Source organism: Notechis scutatus, chromosome 3 (genome assembly GCF_049901735.1).
Source record: "Notechis scutatus isolate UNSWTSFEM ecotype Mainland chromosome 3, rNotScu1.2, whole genome shotgun sequence".
Classification (NCBI taxonomy): Eukaryota; Metazoa; Chordata; class Lepidosauria; order Squamata; family Elapidae; genus Notechis; species Notechis scutatus.
In genome coordinates, this window is record NC_142011.1 from 34,564,644 (window position 1) to 34,584,341 (window position 19,698).

Here is a 19,698-nt window from a genome sequence, read left to right on the forward strand (position 1 = left end):
CAAACACCACAATAGTCCAAGATTAGAATTAGGAGAGAGCAATGAAGAGCAGTGGTTCTTCCTTTAATTGAAAAACAAGGGGTTTGGTGGGTTGTGGTGTAGCCTCAAAGGAAGCCTTTACACCTATCTTGCACTAAGATCTGTTAAAATATTTGTTTGCCTTTGAACACAGTCTAATTACTGAACAAAATTAGGGGTGTATACATAAATTATTTTTATCTAATTGAATGTATTATGAAAAATGCCTCTTTTAGGAAAGTAGCATAAACACTAAAAATAAAACTTGTTTAATACCTATAAACTACATGATAAAATTGTACATTTGCAGCTTAAACTACACAACTTATTGTGCACTGGATTAGAGTACATGGAATGCATGCATCCAAGAAGATGCTCAAATCAAAGTGCACAAGTTATGACCTGCAGGTCATACAACAGCCTCCAAGGGATTTTGTACAGCCTCTGAAGGTTTTCCAGATGTTCTCTCCCATTTCTTCCCCATCTTCCTCATGTTCCCATGATGGCTTATGTCATAACAAATCAAAAGAAGAAAGCATATATTCATGTAATCAAGGAATCCTCCCTAGTCCAGCACAAGTCTTTCCCTCATATATTCCAGCCAGGAGGCAATAAATCAGTTCAAATAAATATGAATAGGAGCTTTATGCTCTCCAAAATCTTTGGTACATTAAATAGTTGACTATGAAGCAAACTACAGTAACTATTTACAAAGCTGAATGATGCATAAGGTAGGTAACCCTTTCCAAATCTATTTGTTAAAGTAAAATGAAGACTGAACTCAATCCAAAACGACTTACTGTACTGTAGTCCTCTTGGCCAAAAAAAAGCAGTGACAGGGCATATAACTGGTTTCAGAGAACTAAACCAGACGGAGTAGTATAAATATCTGGAATGGGAGATCTCAAAACCTAAGAAACTTTTTTTGACAGTACTGTTGGACTTTTTTTTTTTGACAGTACTGTTGATCTGGGTGCTACTGTAAAGGTACAGTAGTACCCAGATCATGTGCTTTAAATGAGGCGAGAGGCTTCCTTTGTAGAAGCAAGCTAACAAGGCATAAAACATTGAATTTTGCAGGATCCAATCTGGGTTGGTCATTGGGATAGAGGTATAGTCTTCCGAGCTTTCAAACTCATGCTGGAGCCCATCCTCGGGGAACTTATCTCATACCAGAATGGGCGCACTGGGCTGTTCTATGTGTAGTATTTATATGATGCCTGTTGCCTGCATCTTTTAATTGTTAATTGGGTGTTTGCTGTTGCATAAAGAAGCAACAACCAACGACTTAATAGTCAGCCATCAACACTCCAATTACTACCCATAAATACTATGCACAGAAAACCCACATTCAGAAGAGAGAGAAATTCCCTAAGGGTGGGTTCAAGCTCAGAAGACTAAACCTTTGGTCCTGGTGAACTGATTCAAGTTGGATCCTGCAACATTATACTAAGACATGTACATTTGCCTTCACATGGAATTTTCTACAGGCTGCAGAGATGCGCCTCCTTTATCCTACGATAAAGGAAACCACAAAAGTCATCCAATGTCTCTTCTTACTCTGTAATTAATCTCCAAAAATGGAGCTGTAACATCCAAGTTTTTACAGAGTGCATACCAAATTGTATATGTACATACCATTCACACTTGATGGGGCACATACTTTGTACTCAAAGCCCACTCCCTTGCATGGCATCTGCTCCAACTGCTAGCACTTGTGACAGAGTTTAAGAGTGGCTTTCAACAGAGAAACAAATTCCTGGCTGCCTCCTACATGAGAATATGAACAACGAATAATTTATAGAGTGGGGCAAAACATAATGCAACTCTTTGTGCAAGTGATACATGTATAATAAATGCTCTCTAAATGCTCTCTACACACATACATAAAGGGTGTCAGTTACATATAGGTAATGGTTGAATAATCAACTTGAATCCAAGGAAGATAAATGTTTATTTTGATCAGGGTTGCTTTTGATCAGATGAGGAAAGTTAAATCAGAAAGCCAGTGTTCTGCCTGCTATGGCATAGATTTATGCCAACATTGAATGCCAAAATAAAAATCCAGAAGAAAAGCTACACAATATCAACAAGTTGAGTGTAAGCGGTTTTTGTGTGTGCAGGGAAAATATGAATGTTTCAGCTGGCAAACGGTTTGAGTCTATGTTAAGTTACTATGACTCTCCAAATTTTTGAATTCAAAAACACAAAGGGCATGCTTTTTCCTGCAATTGTGCAACTTTATCTACACTGCCATATGATCCTGGGAAAAGCCAGTTTGGTTAAAAATGTTGCAGGCAAGTATAGGTTTGTGCCCTTCCTGTTCCAAAGTACATTTTTGCCATACATTCTTTATGATTTTTTTCACATATGTGTGTATGAAATAGGATACGTTCTTGGCAACATAATTCATGCTAGACATTTTGAAGTATGGAAGAACTCTCATGGGACAAATTGGATAGCCAGATGCTTTCTTTAGTTACACAGGCTCAGGAGACATGTTTTAAAAATTACACTAGAGTAGTGTCTTTATGTATTTAAAATGAGAACCTGGAAAGTAAAAATTAAAGATGCAATCAAAATTTGTTCTTTTTTTACAACCAACCTATATGGGAAATAGAGAGCATGACATGTTTTTGAAAACTTATTTACTACAAACATTAAAATATTCCTTGTATGATTTTGAGTAGCTATTAAAAGCAACTAATAAATGCTGCTTTCAGGGGGTTGTTTGGGAGAATCCAGTAAAATATTTCCCACAACTACATTTTCTATGGTTCAACCCCCCACCCGGGAGGTGTGTCTATCATCCAGACCTCTGGTGACTGGCCAGACAATGTCTGGGACAATCCTCTTTAGCATGGAAGGAAAATGAGATTTACTCTTCCATATTATTTGTCAGACAATCCTCTGACCTATTCTCTTGCTTTCAAGAGCAAATACAAAGCCCTGAGTGCAATATTTTCACTCTCATTAATTAAAAGCCATCTCAGAAGTCCGTAATTTGACCCAGTCCACTAAATAATGCATTCCCCACATGGTTTTTATGCCAAGGGTTTCCATAGGCACGTGGTACTCTGCAGGAAGAATAACAGGAAGGTAACAATGACCAGGAAAATAGCTTAAAAGAGAACCAACCGTTTGCACCTTTTCAGCACTTGGGTTGGCTTTTAAAAGTGCCCGATTTAAGAGGAAACATTTGGCTACACAAAACTCAGCTTGAAATTAACTTGTCTTCATACATGCACTTATTGTACATTCTCTTCATACTCATCCAGGAACAAATTAAAGGTATTCATATTTAGAGGTGTGAAAATGAAAAGAGGACAATGGACAAATGCATTTCAATGAATCAAATTCACCTTTCAACAGGTAGAGATCTAAGGCGGATGAGAAATAGCGAAATTGCAACACCTTCAGGTACAGATATCTTTCCTTAGAGAGTGGGGTGCAGAAAAATAGGACATGATTGACATAATCTGCTGGACAGGGAAGAAATCTAGTAGCTGAATTACTTCCATGCAATTTTGATAGGACACTGGGATAGAATGGCTAGCATGTGCAGATGCGGTGCTGATTTTGCTGAGATTTCTTTTTCCAAATCAGGGAATGACAAGGGCATTCCATGGAAAAGTTTGGGTGGCACATTGTCCATATCTTTGGATGCCTTTGGTCATCAGGTTTCCATCAACTCTGCTAAGGCAACATGCAACTGGAATAAGCATCAAGACGTCATGGTGATTCAGACTTTATTGGCAAAGGGGATGCTAAACAAATCTTGTCTGAGGCACAGGGTTGTTACTTGTAAATGACAAAAATGTCCCAGTTTCCATTAACTCCATACTCAGAAATATTCAGAACAATTATTTACAAAATAAGACAAACTTTTAAAATTTACAAATAATTAAAAGGCATTGATAAAAACAAGAACAGACAAAACAACCCCCAAAGTAGAAGTAAAAAGGAAGGGGTTCCCAATGAAAATACTAAAAACCACCCCCAAAAGGAAGTATTTACACCACAAGTTAGCAATCATTGTAAATTCCATCCCTTGCCCATCCCAATTTACAAACTCATGCAGCAAAGAGAAAGAGACTGCCTTAGAAAACCTATCCAGGCTGGGTTGTTATTGGTTAGTTACTAGTGTCTGCTTTGTGTAATGTACTTCATGTGAAAACAGGCCCAGCCTCAATCCAATACTGTATGTGGATAACAACATTAAGAGCTAGGTGGACAATATCTTTGTTTTCCTGGAACAATAGGCGCTTGGTGAAGATGGCGCAGCCTAGGGTGTGAAAAGGTACTAGATTCCTAGTAGCAAAAGGAACACACCTTCAACTGGGCATAGATAAAGAACAAGGCCATAGGCGTGAGATTTGCATCGAACTTGCTGACCTGCCAAAGAATTTTCCTCAGCTACCTACTGTATAGGAGAACATTGTTCACTGGTATTAAAGCTAATGAGGTTGAGCTGTAAGCCTGTAGCCCTCAAGACTTGAATACCAATATACTGAATCTCATGTGATCAGAGAAATATAGGATCATGTACTTTGATGCAGTTCCCTCAGTTTTGGCTCGCTATTCCTCAATAGCTGCCCATTATTCCGGTTTTGCTGTCTAGTACTCAGTAAAAAAAATCATCCAAGAATATCCCAAGCTATTACTGTTATAAATTAAATACAGAAAACATCACATTATTTTGCACTTGAATGCAAGTAAGGTAAAATAGGAACTGACTCTATAAGAGTGTAAGCAACATTATGCTGGTGGTTTCCCTTTTCCTGGGGAGTGTTACATGCTTACCAGCAATTGTTTCAGCAAGCCACAATGAAAACCTTGATGCAAATTCCACTGGGATGGTGCTTGCAACCTAACTCTGATGAAAATGTGTTAGCTTGCAATGTTTACAGTTTAATCCCTTGCCCCTTCTTTGACCCCCCTCCCCTCACCCAAATGATGCCCATGAGTCTCACTACTGTTTAACTGGCAATGACTTGCGGCACCCTTTGGAAATAACACTGACTTTTATTTGGAGATACCTAAGGCATTTGGCAGTGTTACTTTTATTTGGATTCCCCCCTTTTCTAATCTTTTGATTAATCTTTTCTAATCTTTTGAAAGTATTTCCCATTTTGATATTAGGAATTGGTTGCCTTCCCTGAGAAAAATATGAGTTTATGCACTGATGTGCAAGATTGTGACTAGCTGTTCTACACCTGAAAATCCATAATTAAATAGTTATGTTTTAGTTATCTTCTACCTGGTTCATCAACCCTAATGTAAATTTAGAGTATGCCATTATTTAAAGAAACTCTTTCAGTGTTATAAGGGATTCTTCTGTGTAGTTCTGTCCAGAACATGACTTGTTCAATTAGAAAGCATGATTGAACAGTTACTTTTAAATACCAAATAAATGTCAGGATTAATATGTTTAAAGACAGATAATGGCTGGGGGATGTGGGGTGGGGATGAAACAAATTTGGTTGGTTGTAGCTTCTTTTTTTCCTTCTTCTACTTCTGTTCAAATCTGACCAAGCCATAGGCAGAGCTCTGGAATAATGAAGATATCAGCTAGAAACAGATTAACCAAGTTAATTTCACTTTTTTGCTTGAATTCAAGATTCAAGCTGCTTGGTGTGAATTTGTCGAATTCCCTAACTTATTTTGTTTCCATCTTTCATCTTCAGGTATAATATAGTAAATTTGCTCACAAGTAAATTCCATGACATTCACTTATTTCTGAGAAAATATGCACAGCTGTAGCTGCAGGTTACGCTTTCTAAAGCACCTTTCTAATTAGGAAAGCAACCTGGACCTTTGAGTCCAAATAGGAAGGTAAACTGCAGAAAAGAATAGGTGGGTGTCTTAAGAGTTTTCTAAGCGAGAAAACTCTTTTAGATAGCCCTAATGGAGTCCCAGAGGAACAATCCCTTCCTAAATTACTTTGTGAATTGAATCTTCCTCTCTTTCAGTTAATATTTGGTGGGGGCAGGGGATTACAGAACAGATTACTGTAGAAGATTCAGGAGAACCAAAGCAACTGATGTTAATCGAGAACCTAACTCACATAGAATTCCAAGTCTCAAAAATGACTTTGTAGTAGAAAAATACACAACCATTCCACTTTAGCTATTAGGGGACTGCTTCTCAGAGAAAAATGGGAAATGGGGCAAACAGCTGATGAAACAATCTCCATCGTTCTCCATATTTGGACTGTGGTCTGGTATTCCTATTAAGGCTACAGCTAAATGGATGTTCGGTGCAATAGACTTCAAGCCTTTGGGGAAGTGAAGGTATGCTTGGAAGATATGGATAATGGAATGGGTGATCCTGAAAACTCTGAGGTGACAGAAGATTGGCTGGGCAGAGTTCTCCAATGGCTAAGAAAGAGGCCCTCCTTTCCAATGCATAACTCTCTCTTTCGGCTTCTACTTGAGAATAAATTAGGTAAAATAAATAAATATGTTCAGCATCATTTATATCTTGCAAAATCCAGGTTAAATTGCAAAAGAATTTAGAGTGGGTTTTTATGTCATTTCAACTGCAAACATTCACCAGGCTTGTCCCCGCTCAAAAGCAACTCATTAATAACTGGATGATCGAGGCATTTAATTCCTACAGTTCTAATTATTTTGACAGTGAACTGGATTAAAAACTCCTGGATTTTGTCATGCAAATGACAAAAGCATTTGTTCACATTAGTGAAAAATTAAAATTAAAAACATAAAGTGCAAGATATAAAAGAAGCAATGTGTTGAAAATCATTCAAAATTTGCACAACTTCTAAAGAGGAGCATTAGAAAGTGATTTAGGACTTTGAAAGCCAACTTAGTTTTAGATTTCCCAAACCTGTATCTCAATCAGTAATGTGAAAAGCCAGGAAAAAAATGTGTTTTTTTCCTTCTCTGTAGGCTACCAATTATGGTTTGGCTACATCTCTATTCAAGAACAGTTCTGTAAGAAATCAGCAAATGTGTCCGTTTTCATGTGAAAGCAATTGGGGATTGCAGCATGTTTAGGAAACTCTTTCAAATCAAAACAGTTCCATTATTTGCAATAGCTATCAAGTCAAGAGAGAGTTTTGTTCTAAATTTGACCTACAGCTTTCTATATGCAGGATATTTGGAATACTAGAGAGAAATTACGCAAAAGTAATCAGGATTCTGTCTACACTACTATATATCTGAAAATGGAACATAGTAAGACCAATTTTGGGTGGATGGGGAGCCATCAGAAGGGTTTGAAAATGAACTGGTTGCTGGTTGATGAAATTCCCCCAATGTGTCCTGGTGGGAGAGATACTTAGGGAGCAGCTTAAGTTGCTTACTTATTTAAAATGTATTTATTTAAAAGAATTGTGTGGCTTCCCACCTTCAGGCACAACAGCTTGTGTTGTCAACCCCTCCATTCTAACGCCCTGACCTCCTCCAGCCCAACAATTTAGAGCAGCACTATTAATAAAAGGGCTAGAGAGAATCTATAAAATATGCTGTGCAGTCTTTATCCTGCCCAGATTTCTGACACTGCAAGTTTCATCCATTCACATGTTCATGATTTGTAGCCTTCCTTCCCTGCTTCCCACAAGCAACGTCAATGGGAGAGCCAGCGGGAAGCTGGAAGCTGTGATCACATGAGATCCTTGCTTAACAATGGTAATTAGGGACTGCCAGAACTGCTGTTGCACTTTACAGCACACTGCTTAGCAATAGAGATTCCAATACCAATTACAGTTGTTAACCAAGAACTACCTGTACTGAGGTCACCAAGTGATTTCCTTTTGTTTTAGGGACCCTAAAGAAGACTCACAAGAGCCTGCATTAACAGGATTGTGCTACAGATTCAGATGGAGTACTAATATTTCCCCTCTGCAGAAAAGGAATGTAAGAATCTACTAGGCTGTAGGTTGTTTAGTGAACGGAGTGTTAGGTGGGACAACTGTGAGATGTCCTGTCCTAAGGTGAACAGCTGCAAACAATCTTCCCAAGAATCTGGAATGTTTTATCAGACCTGTGCTTATTCAGCTCTGCATCTTGTCATTTCATACCTACACCTTAAAAGACAGAAAGTCTGTGGACCACAAAGATACTGGCATTTTTATAAGAAAAAAGATTGAAATAATTTCTCTTAAGAACTATAGCACCATCTTCTGCATTAGGGAAATAAGGCAGTGTGGAGAAACGGAGGTTTCAGCATTTCACAGTTTTAAATTTCCTAGATTTACCCATACTCTGGCCATTCAAGTACAGAAACAGTGGCCAATACTTGCTCTAAACTAGAAAGAAGATACCTACTACCTAAAGATGAAAATCCAGCTCTGTTTTCAGTTGTCACAGGAAGTCTGGTACATAGGGCCAGGAAAGCAAGGTCTGCCATGTTTTCCCTGGTGCTGGTGCTTACCGCAGATTGCTAGAAATGGACAATAAAATGTACTGACTACACACACACACACACACACACACACACACACACACACTTTTTTTTTTTTTTTTACTGAGACCTGGTGTATTGCTGGTGCCGCAACAATAATTTAAAACTGGCCAGTATCTAGCAGGCTGGATGTGAGGCTTAATAGTATTATAGGCTAATCATGCCTGAGGAAAACTATCCATCCTGATATAATGACAAAACAGAATTGATCTGTGTTCAGCTTGCTGATTCAACCTGATATTGTAGCAGAATTCCTAAGAAAGCCTCTCTCCACTCTACTCTCTCTCTATCTCTGTATAAACATCTGATTTTTGAAAGCAGCACCTCTTAATCTCCGATGCCTTCTTTCCTACAGTCTAAGCAGGCAGGCCAGTCAGCACAAATACACCAGCTCAAAATATTCCCCAGTGCCTTTTCACATAATGCTGTTCCCAAATGAAAAAAAAAAAAAAAAGGCATCTCCTTGAATTGGGAAATAGAACTCACTCGCAGGCACGCAAACATTAAACGTCATGAACCACAGCACAGCATTAAGCTCTCACTGCTCAAATTCCTGGTGTGAGTGGGTAGGGATAGAAAGGTTTCCAGAGACAAGAGCCCGTAACTCAGAGAGACTTTCATTCTGTCCCTGGCTATGTCATGTAGGTTCTGTATTGCAGATCTCCTCAGCGAGCTACAATAAGGTAGAAGATATTGCTCCAACCATGAAAGAGCAATATTCCTTAGCTGTAGCTGGCTCAGGAACAGCCAGTCCGAGAACTGCCGAAGAGACTGGTAGCTTCATGGCAGAGTCGTTCTTCCATCATCAGTTGTAGTCCTCTCACTCACTCGAGGGCCCTATTTTCTCCTCCACCCGGCTGCCATCAGAGGGATGCAATTTGCACTTAGAAGGGGAATGTCGGACAGTTGAACGTGATGATCGAGAAAAACAGGAAGTCAACGACTGAGAGCTGCAATCACAAGCAATATCCTATAAAGAGAGGAAAAAAATACTGAATGAAAAGAACAGGTTTAAATGAAGACTTAAGATGGTGGTTAAGAGCAGGAATCTTCACGTTACCCCTAACAGTACATACCTTTATGCAGGAGTCTGCGCATAAAGGCCTGTAGGACTCAACTACTTACAGCCATTAGTTTCCCTTTTCTTGGCAAAAGAAAGAGACAGAACTGTTCAGTGAAAAAAGTTGTCAGCTATAACTAAGTATTCATTTTTCATAAAAGAATTTTTGGCCAGTAGGGTGCTGCAGGAGGCTGTCCAGGATGAAAATGGGGCACGGGGGTTTCACACAGCCGCCCACGGCCTGTTTTGACTGGCAGGGTGCTGCAGGAGGCGCCTGTCCTGTCTTCCCCCCTTCCCCCCACCCCCACCCCGGCTGGCTAGCGGAGGAGAACTACAGTGCTGATCCAGCCCCTGAAGAAATCCAGTTTGACACCCCTGGTCTAGACTATAAATGAATCCTGATCTGGAAAAAAGTGAAGTGTCAAAGGTACATATTAATACATTCCTTGGTTTCATGCAGTTAGAATACACATCTTCCATGAGCCTCCTAGGCAGATATGATTACTAGATTCACCTGAATTTTTTTAACCACTGTGCAATCCATACCAAACTATTATGAAAATCATTGACATCTTTGTGTTCTGGCCTTCACATTTTTAGTAGATGGAAAATATCCTATGCTATACTTTAATTTGTTGGGGAGGGGCTAGAAACTCATTTGCTTTTGCTATTAAGGGATATATCTCATATCTTGTAATAAATATTACCTCATTGGCAATAGTAGCAGAAACCGCATCGGTCTCCTTTAAGGTTCTGTCCTTGCCACCTTGGCTTAGACTGGGCGGCTTTGGTTCCTCATTGCAGCTCTGCTTTATAGGTTTTTTGGAGGTGTTTTCCAAAAGTTGGAGCACTGCTGTGGAAGGTTCCGGCTTCTTATTACTGTTGTCCCCTCCAACTGGGTCTTTCTTGTCAGGAACCAAAGTGGGACTTTGAGTTCTACCACACACATTCCGGAAAAACTCTTGCACAATACCATATTTAGGTGTTTCTGGCTTGGCTTTACTTTCCTGGCATCCTGGCTTCCATATCGACTCTGTGCTCCCAGAATGCTCCACCACATTGAATAAGCTAGACAAGCCATCATTAATGTTGCTTAGAACTGGACTGTCTCTCGTAGTGGTGGACCGAGCCCAGGCCGAGCCATTTTGCTTGCTCTGGTGGAGGTTCCACAAGCTTCGATCCTTGGAATTATCCAGCTTAGATGATGATCTTCTTTGGAGCTTGGGAGAACCATATTTGGGAGAACAACAGGGCCGTTCAATCCTGGAATGGACTTTGTCCAGAGACGTTGAAATCTGCTTGCTGCGCACTGACACAAGGGAAGAGCTTCGTGGAGACCAGCTCTTACTACTGTGGATGCTTCCTCTGGGCATGTCTGTCTGCAAACCAATACTGACCATCTGTATAGTCTGAGTAGCAACATTGGCCAATCCCACTGTCTGGCTAGAGTTGCTCTTAACCTTTCTTTCTAGGGAACTGGAACGAATAGCTTGACGCACACAATTGGTGATTTCCTTCATGTCATCACTCATGTTGCCAGAAATTTCAAGGCCATGCAGAGATGGTGGGAATTTGGACACTGGAGTTACAGCTTTTTCACTAACAGGGCTACCATCAAGTAATTCCCGATGCTGCTTGGAGAAGTTACACAACCACCGACTATACATGTTTTCTGAGCTGTCTGACTCCTCCTTGGGCTTAGCCATTGTGAATAGGAAACCAGGCTCAACCATGATCTTCTCCTCTCTGTTGTGCACTAGAGGAGCTTCCAGCCTGCGAACAACAGGTGGGCTATAGTATATGCGGATCCCAGTCTTGTCTGGAGCTGTATAGCTCCTCTGCATTTGTTTCTGGGTCTGTTCCAATGTAGGTAAGTCATTTGTCTGAATGCATCCACAAGGAGAAGCATCCAGCTTCTCTGAGCCCAGGCTCTCGGGTATAGGTTGCTTACTGTTCACACAAGCAAAGTTCTCAGGAGTGATCCCAGCAGGGTCTGGTAACTTCTGCGTAGTTGGAGATTCCTTTCTGTTATGGGCATTGTCTATCATCACAGTGCTGCTTTTGCCAGGAAGATAAGGAGAGCAGTCAAGCAAACTTTCAAATTCAGACATGGAGGAAACTGACTTTGTCCTAAATAGACAAGAGAAAGCAATGAGTAACAACCTAACTTTTGGACTGAGAATTTTATGGATTCTACCTAAGTGATATCTACTTTCCCTCCACCTGTCAATTCTGTCAATTTCTCTGTCATTTTCCAATTAACCTTTTAACATGTCTAAGGATGCAGCAAAAAATAAGTAATAATGAATAGAAATAGGTGGAATTTGAAGACTTGATTCAATTTCTCATGCTTTATGCTATTTTGCCAATGAGAAAACTCAGTGTTTATATTAATAATGCTGTATTTAAAAATAGTGGTACCATCAAAATGACATTTTCAGCATGGGAGTAGAATAAAACAGTAATACGCTCTGGGTTTTGGTCTAAAAAACTGGTAACATGCACTTGCTTTTGATCACAAAAATGATATTCTTAAACATTTTATGCTAATATACAAATCATTGATGGTATCATGATAAGACAGAGATTCTTATGTGCACAGAAAATAATGAAAATGCTACATCTTCTGTCTAAAATATGCTTTTGAATATGAAATATAAATGTCCACTGAAAATAGACTGATCATCTGCCAACAGTTATCCTACCTTTTTAAATTACTTCCTTTGATATCAATTTCAGAAGCTGTCTCTTTGTCAGTGATTTTCTCATTGAGGGTCTGAAAAAACATATTTTAGCTTTTATCAACTGTACCTTTATGATCTTGTGTCAGGTGTAGAGAAACTCAGATAAAGTAAGAGTCATATCAGTTCTCTACATGAATTTAAAATTTAAATTTACTTGTTGGCCTTTAAATAGTCAAAAAAGAGTTCTAAAACACAGGACGCTTACATGAGTAACGCAAGTATAACCCAGAAATCCAGAATTGTCAAAATGTTATCTGTTTCTTAGAATGAATCTTAAACTTTGCATGCTTGTTGGATCACACTAAGATCTAACTAGTGCTGGAAATCTAGTCAAAAGAGATTAGAAAGTTCACATCTCTGGATGTGATTATTACCTACCCTTTATTTCCAGCCTATGATTACAACTTATATCCACACCACCCACCCACACACACCCCTCTCTCTCTCTCTCTCTTTCTCTCTCATTGAAAACTGATTGCTCTCCCAGGTCTTGGGGTCGGTTATCGAGTCCCTATATGATCTCTGTTTATTACTCATGTATGTTCTTTTCTTCTGGATGCCTATGACCTGTACTCTTATTTTAATTTTTCCTGCTTTTAAAGGGTACATTGGGCAGTCTCTCTAGACCATAAGAAGCCCAAAATTGGTCCTTCTTATTGATCTTGTAATTGGAATAAAATATGTTTATTTAGCTTACCTCTTTCCAGTTACCACCATGCTTCTCCATTTCAGAGGCTTTTAAGGCCCATCGGTTGGCACCTTTCTGAAGCTGAATAGTTTACAAAACAAAGTTATCAAATGCTCAGCCAGCTCATAAGCACTTATTTGTCCTCCATATTCTTATCAGCTTCAACAGTATCTGCAGAGATCACGAACTCCGACACACACACACACACACACACACACACACACACACACACACACACACACAGCCTTCTCTCTCTGCTGTTTCTTTCACACACAGCTCACAAGCAGAAGAATGAGATAGCATCTCAAACAGATTCAGAAAGAGGAAGTAAACCACTCCCAACTTTGCCCATGGAGCTGCCAACTCCAATCAAGACAACCATAGGGTTTTTACTTTAGTTATTTGGTAATGTTAAAAAAAATAATCTTTAGGAAGTGACATTCACTCAGCTATTTTTGAGGTAGATGGAAGACCACTCCTGGTTTCACTGTGCATCTATCATATATACTACTGGCATCTGCTGTAAAAAGAGGATTCATGAACTAGGTTAACCATGTCTTGAAAAAACAGCCATAATAACTGAAAGTGCTCCTGGCAATCTATATAGCCAATATATGTACCATTTTGGCATTCTTTTGTGTGATCTCACAGGAATTGGATAATGTGATTTACTATATTTTTAGCACAGAGCACAGAGATGCCTGCTCCGATGCCTTGCCATTGTCTATTATTATTTATACAGTATTTTCATCCTGCTTTTTTTCTAATAGGGATCATGTGGTTTGTCTCCTCACAACAATCCTAACAAGTTGGATAGGGAGACAAAAAGTGGGAATCCAAAAATTATGAATTACTACTCCAATGATAAACAGTTGTTTGAATTCAAGAAGCCATTTTGTGATATGCATATTCTTAAAGACACATGACTCTCATCCAGTAGCAGTATTAAAATCACACTTATAAAAAAAATTGAGCTAGGAGGACAAGATAGATTTCACATGCATTCTTGGTTCCTACCTGGTTTATTTTATTCTGCAGTTCTTTCACCTGTTGCTCTGCCTGCTGCTGTTCATCCTTAAAACGGTCCAAGAGTTCCACCTTTTCCTGGTCCCAGTTCTTCTCACTGATTTGAAGTTGCTTGGTCAGGTCCATAACAGCACTATATGATTCAGCAAGGAGATGTTGATGCTCTTCCCGTTCCCTCTTCAGAGCAGTTTTCCACTCAGAAAGAGCACGTTCTGCTGGACCTTTTCCAGTCTTAGTTTCTAACTACAAGGACAAAAAATAAAACTAATTAAAACGAAGGCATCAGTAGATACAGTTTTGGAAGAGCAAGACCATTTCAGTCTTCTGGCTTATTTTCCTCTTTAAAACATTAATTATTGACCTAGTCCCCTCCAAGCAGTCATTCTAGATTAGAATGATATTGTCTGACATATGTGATGTGGCAACAGACTGGGAAAGGCCTATTAAATCCTGCAGTTAGAGTGGGAAGAGCTAAACTAAGCCAGCAATCAAGAGGTAGAACCGCTACTCCCCAAGGATATTAGTAAATTATTACGATTATGCAAGTTGCGAGTTCTGAGCATTGTAATCCCACCATACTGGGATAATTTTAATTATACAAAGTACAGAGAACAGTTTGGGTGTCTGGGTGACTCTAAAACCGCCACTTCCTAGAGTTAATTCATTTTTTTAGCACCAGGTCACAACATGATTAGGATTGCTTTAATCACCCTTTCTCTAGTTTCCTTCTTCCAAATTCAATTTTATGCTGCAAATTTGCTCAACCACTTTTCCCCTCTTGCCAATATGATTTCATGTCATTTCTAAAGTTTCTAAAGTTTTTGAGCTCCTGGGAATTTATGAACAAAATAAAAATCTGTTTGTGGCCTCAATCTTCAACAGCAATATCACAATATTTTAAGTTAATATATTTTCTGTAGATTTTGAAGGAAGACTAAACTGGGGCTGTCCTTCATGAAGTCAGGCAGGAATAAAAACAGACTGATTCCATGATTTCATGACAAAAACGACTGATTAGGATCTAGGGAGATGAAGCATTTCATGTTCTTCCTCCAAAGCAGAAAGGAACGGTAGATTAGTCAGTCAAAATCAGGTAAGACTCAAGCCTTTCAGAGGTCCCATAATCCACTGGATTGTAAGATTTTTTTTCTTATGTTTAAAGTGAATGGTAAAAGCAGTCCATTTATGCATGTCCTCTTTTTTCCTTTACAATTCCTGGCTGTTCACCAAAAGAAAGAAAAATTATATATGTATGTACACACACACACACACACACACACACACCAGAAATTCCTTCCTAGCCCTGCCCTGCCCTGATAGGAAACATGTGACAAGCTTGATTTTCTTGGAGAGAGAAAAAAAAATGATTTTATCTCATAATAGTCAGATAATAGACAAGATTCTGATATCACATACAAACATTATTCCTGTAACAGATGGAAATAAAGATTTTATGAGGGAGTCGGTTTCCAACTCTTAATAAACTGTGAGCAAAATCCACAAATAACAGAATCACTGCCAAATCAGGAAGAAAAGTGATGAGTAACAAATAATTAGAATAGATCCATTCGAGTCCTAAATCAGGGGTGTCCAACCTTGGCAACTTTAAGACTTGTGGACTTCAACTCCCAGAATTCCTCAGCCAGCTTTGCTGGCTGAGGAATTCTGGGAGTTGAAGTCCACAAGTCTTAAAGTTGCCAAGGTTGGACACCCCTGTCCTAAATCCATATTTCTATCAAACTATAAATCTCTGCAGCTATTAAGAAAGGCTATTAAAAAGGAAGACAAAGCAAATAGTAAATGGCAAATAGTAATCCTAAACAGTAAATAGTAAATCTAAACAAATAGTAAATCTAAACAACAGCAAATAGTAATCCTAAACAGTAAATAGTAAATCTAAACAAATAGTAAATCTAAACAACAGCAAATAGTAATCCTAAACAGAGCATGTGATGAAGTCTTGGGAATGATGAGCTCATTAAAGCAATCAGTTATCTTGGTGCAGGCAAATCCCCAAACTCATGACATTCACCACAAGCCATATGCCTAATGGAACGGAGACATGGTCACCCAGAAGTCAGATAAATCCATTGATGAAAAAGAGATTTCAGCCTTTGATGAAACGGCGGCTAGGAGTGAAGCTTAGGAGTGAAACTAATTAAATGCAAAAAAATGTGCAATGATTTGTTGCTTAGGAAGATTAGCTTAAACATAGGGAGAATCCTTGGGGGGGTGGGATTAACAGTCTAGTCTGACCACTGCTCTCATTGTGAGAGATTAAGCAAGCTAAGAGAAGTAGTAATAAGGAATTTCCAAATCACGAATAATCCAAAGATTCTTTTCCATACTTGTGCAACCAGAGACTAAGATGTTAAGGACACTGGGGTTGAAACACTAGCTGCAAAGGCCACAGTTCTGCATTTCTGTAGAAGCTCCAGAGAAGAGTGAATTAATTCTAAAAGACTTTTCCCTAGGCTCCCTAGCAAACTGACAGCTCAGACAGCTGAAGAGGAAATTATTATTCTACTCAGATAATAATTGGACAAGATCGTTACATTTATGAATAATAGCCGTTTAATGCAGATGCCATTCTGGGTAAGTAACTGGTAGCAGGCATCTGGGGGAATCCATGAAAAATCTAATAATGGCATCTCCAGAGTAAATTACTAAGAAGTGGGTCATTTCTTGGGGCTTCATCATTATAACCTTCATGCAGCTGTTGAAAGGGACAGAAATAATACCAGTTTACAAGAATCTCACTATCACCTTTTTCTTTGTATGTAATCAGAAATATAATAAGTTGCAAGCAGTTACTAAGTGTGCAAGAGTGCCTACATTTATCAAATACCAGCATAGAGGAAAAGGCTATACACAATTGGACAAATAAGAGCCAACTTTCAGCAGAATTACAAACACTATACAACTAACCATAGCATTTTGAAATACTTACTGGCATTTCAGTATGTTCTAGACCAGGGGCTGCCAACTGGTGGGCTGTGGAAAATTTTTGGTGGGCCACAGAAGAAATGGTCCCCAAAAGCAATTAATCTGGGCCGCGCAATTCTTGCACCTCCCAGCTCTCCGAGGGACCCCAGAGTCAGGCCCCTGAGATGCATGCGCCAACCAGCTCCTACACCTGGCGGCGGCGCCAACACCAGTCCCCTCCCCCAGTGCCTGCTGTCAGCTCTTCCCCATTAGTTCTCTAGCTTTGGAGAGGCAGCAGCGCAGCCAACCAGCCCAGCACACACACATACACACCCAGTATTTATAGAGAGACGGCAGCTCTGATCACACACTGCTTGCATTGGCATGAAGCCGAAAGCACCAGCCTGAGGATGGCGAGTGGGACCTCGCTGAAACGTCACCAACATACTCTTAATCTTACACGGGAAAAGACCCGAACACACACACACACACACACACACACACACAAATTAACATTTCATCACTGCACAGCAGCTACTAAACATATCCTGAAAAGAACTGAAATGGCTCTACTCAGGAACGAGCTCCACAGAAAGAGATTCCAATTGGATCAGTTAAACAAAAATTTGCTCACACTACACCTGGAATTGAGCAGCAAAATCCACCCTCTACTTTGGGAAAAGATAAAACAACTTACAACTTGGAGAGCTGAAACTGAAACCACTTACAAAAAATGACAAACTCTTGAAGAAACTAAAGAAATTAGAACATGACAAGAAAGCCCCCAACAACTCACAACAACACCTGAAACAATTAGTATATAACGTTTCCAACAGAGAACTCACCAAAACAGAAACAGATGTCCTAACCAAAGGATTCAATTATGCTATAGCACTCAAAAAAAATCCCCACAGAATCCATCATATGTGGAGTAGAATCCAACCTAAATAAATTAAATACAGATGAAGCTGATAGAATAAGACACCAAGTTACTAACATCCTATGCCCAAGCAAACCACCCAAAAGCAACTTGCACGAAGAGGAACTAAAAGCCCTGCAAGCCCTGAAAAAAGATAGCAGCATAATCATACTTCCAGCAGACAAAGGGAATGCCACAGTAGTAATGGATAGAAAAGACTACAAAACAAAATTGACAGACCTACTCCAAGACTCCACATACAAACCCATAAACACGGACCCAACCACATATCTGGAAAAATTAACCAAGAAGAAAATTATAACCAGCCACATAAGCAAAGAGATCCAACAGACGATCATCCCAAGAGAAAAATCTTCCAGATGCCCCAAACTATACGGCCTCCCAAAAATACACAAAGAAGGCATACCTCTCAGACCCATAATCAGCTCCAGAGGAGCACCACTACAAAACCTAGCTAAACACTTAGCAAAACAGCTACAGCCCCATGCTGAAACAGCAGCTTCACATGTACAAAACTCATACCACTTCTTGGAAATGATCAAAGATCTACACGTGGAGCAAGAAGATCTGCTTGTAAGTTTCGACGTGGTTTCACTATTCACTCAAGTCCCGATAAAAGAAACTCTTGAAATCATCAAAAATAAATACCAACCAGCTAAACACCTCATGGAACTAACAGAACACTGCTTAACCAACACATATTTCATATACAAAGGACAAAGATACAAGCAAATTGAAGGAGCCCCTATGGGATCACCACTGTCACCTGTCATTGCAAACCTGTTCATGGAAGAATTCAAATCCAGAGCCCTGGCTAATGCCACCCACAAACCCAAACTATGGTTAAAATACATCGATGACACATTCGTGATTTGGCCCCATGGAAAAGAAAACCTGAACAATTTCCTAACACACCTAAACAGCACACACCCCAAAATCAAGTTCACCATGGAAACGGAAACAAACAAACAACTACCATTCCTAGATGTACTAATCTACAAAAAAACAGATGGCACACTAGGACACACCGTATACCAGAAGAAAACACACACCAACCGCTACCTCAACGCCCAATCCCACCACCACCCAGCACAGATAAACTCCGTGGCTATAACACTAATTGCTAGAACCAAATGCCTGGCAGACAAGACACACATAAAGACTGAACTATGCACCCTGACTAAAGTACTGACAGCCAACAGCTTCCACAAAAGCAAAATCACCGGCTTGATCCACAAAAACACACTGAGACATTAATGGAGACCTAGAAGATGAACAGACCTATGGAACAGCTGTCCTGCCCTACATAAGAGGTACTACAGACAAAATCAGTAAGATACTACACAGGCATCACATCAAGACTGCCTTCAAAACAGACAGAAAAATAGCAGCCATCCTTAGAAACCCCAAAGATAAAATTGACCTGGAAAACCAAGGAATATACGAAGTCCCCTGTGCATCATGCCCGGCCACATACATTGGACAGACCAATAGAAGAATAAGTACCCACCTGGATGAACACAAAAATGCAGTCAAAAAGCTGGAACACACTTCCTCACTAGTCCAACACATGGAAGCCACAGGTCATAGCATCAACTTCAATGGCACCAAAACCCTACCCACTATAGAAAACGCCAGCCACAGAATTATCAGAGAAGCCATAGAGATTGAAAAAAGACCTGAAAGCATGAATAGAAGAGATGATTCCACCAGACTGTCAATCGTTTGGAAGCCTGCACTCACAAACAAAAAAATCTCCACACCACTAGCCAGGCAAACACCTGGGCACACCCCAACCAGGCACCCAGATGAAACCTAGCTTCCTAACAAATGATAGCCATCCATTTACCCGGAGCCAAGCTGCACTAAA

General features: G+C 39.7%; 1 protein-coding gene across 3 annotated transcripts in view; it reads right to left on the reverse strand.

The window, feature by feature from the left end:
- Positions 1-3,750: 3,750 nt before the first annotated feature.
- The window catches only part of MTCL2 (microtubule crosslinking factor 2), a 75,420-nt gene continuing 59,472 nt past the window's right edge, over positions 3,751-19,698 (reverse strand). For 2 of the 3 annotated variants that reach the window (XM_087959465.1, XM_087959464.1), the window contains exons 11-15: positions 13,955-14,206; positions 12,947-13,018; positions 12,211-12,281; positions 10,213-11,635; positions 3,751-9,415 (exon numbers count right to left, since the gene is read on the reverse strand). In XM_087959465.1, coding sequence (XP_087815591.1) covers positions 9,266-9,415; positions 10,213-11,635; positions 12,211-12,281; positions 12,947-13,018; positions 13,955-14,206 — 1,968 coding nt within the window. In that variant the 3' untranslated portion in view covers positions 3,751-9,265. Of the gene's footprint in view, positions 9,909-10,212; positions 11,636-12,210; positions 12,282-12,946; positions 13,019-13,954; positions 14,207-19,698 lie in introns of all 3 variants that reach the window. The other variant, XM_087959466.1, reaches the window with a different exon arrangement.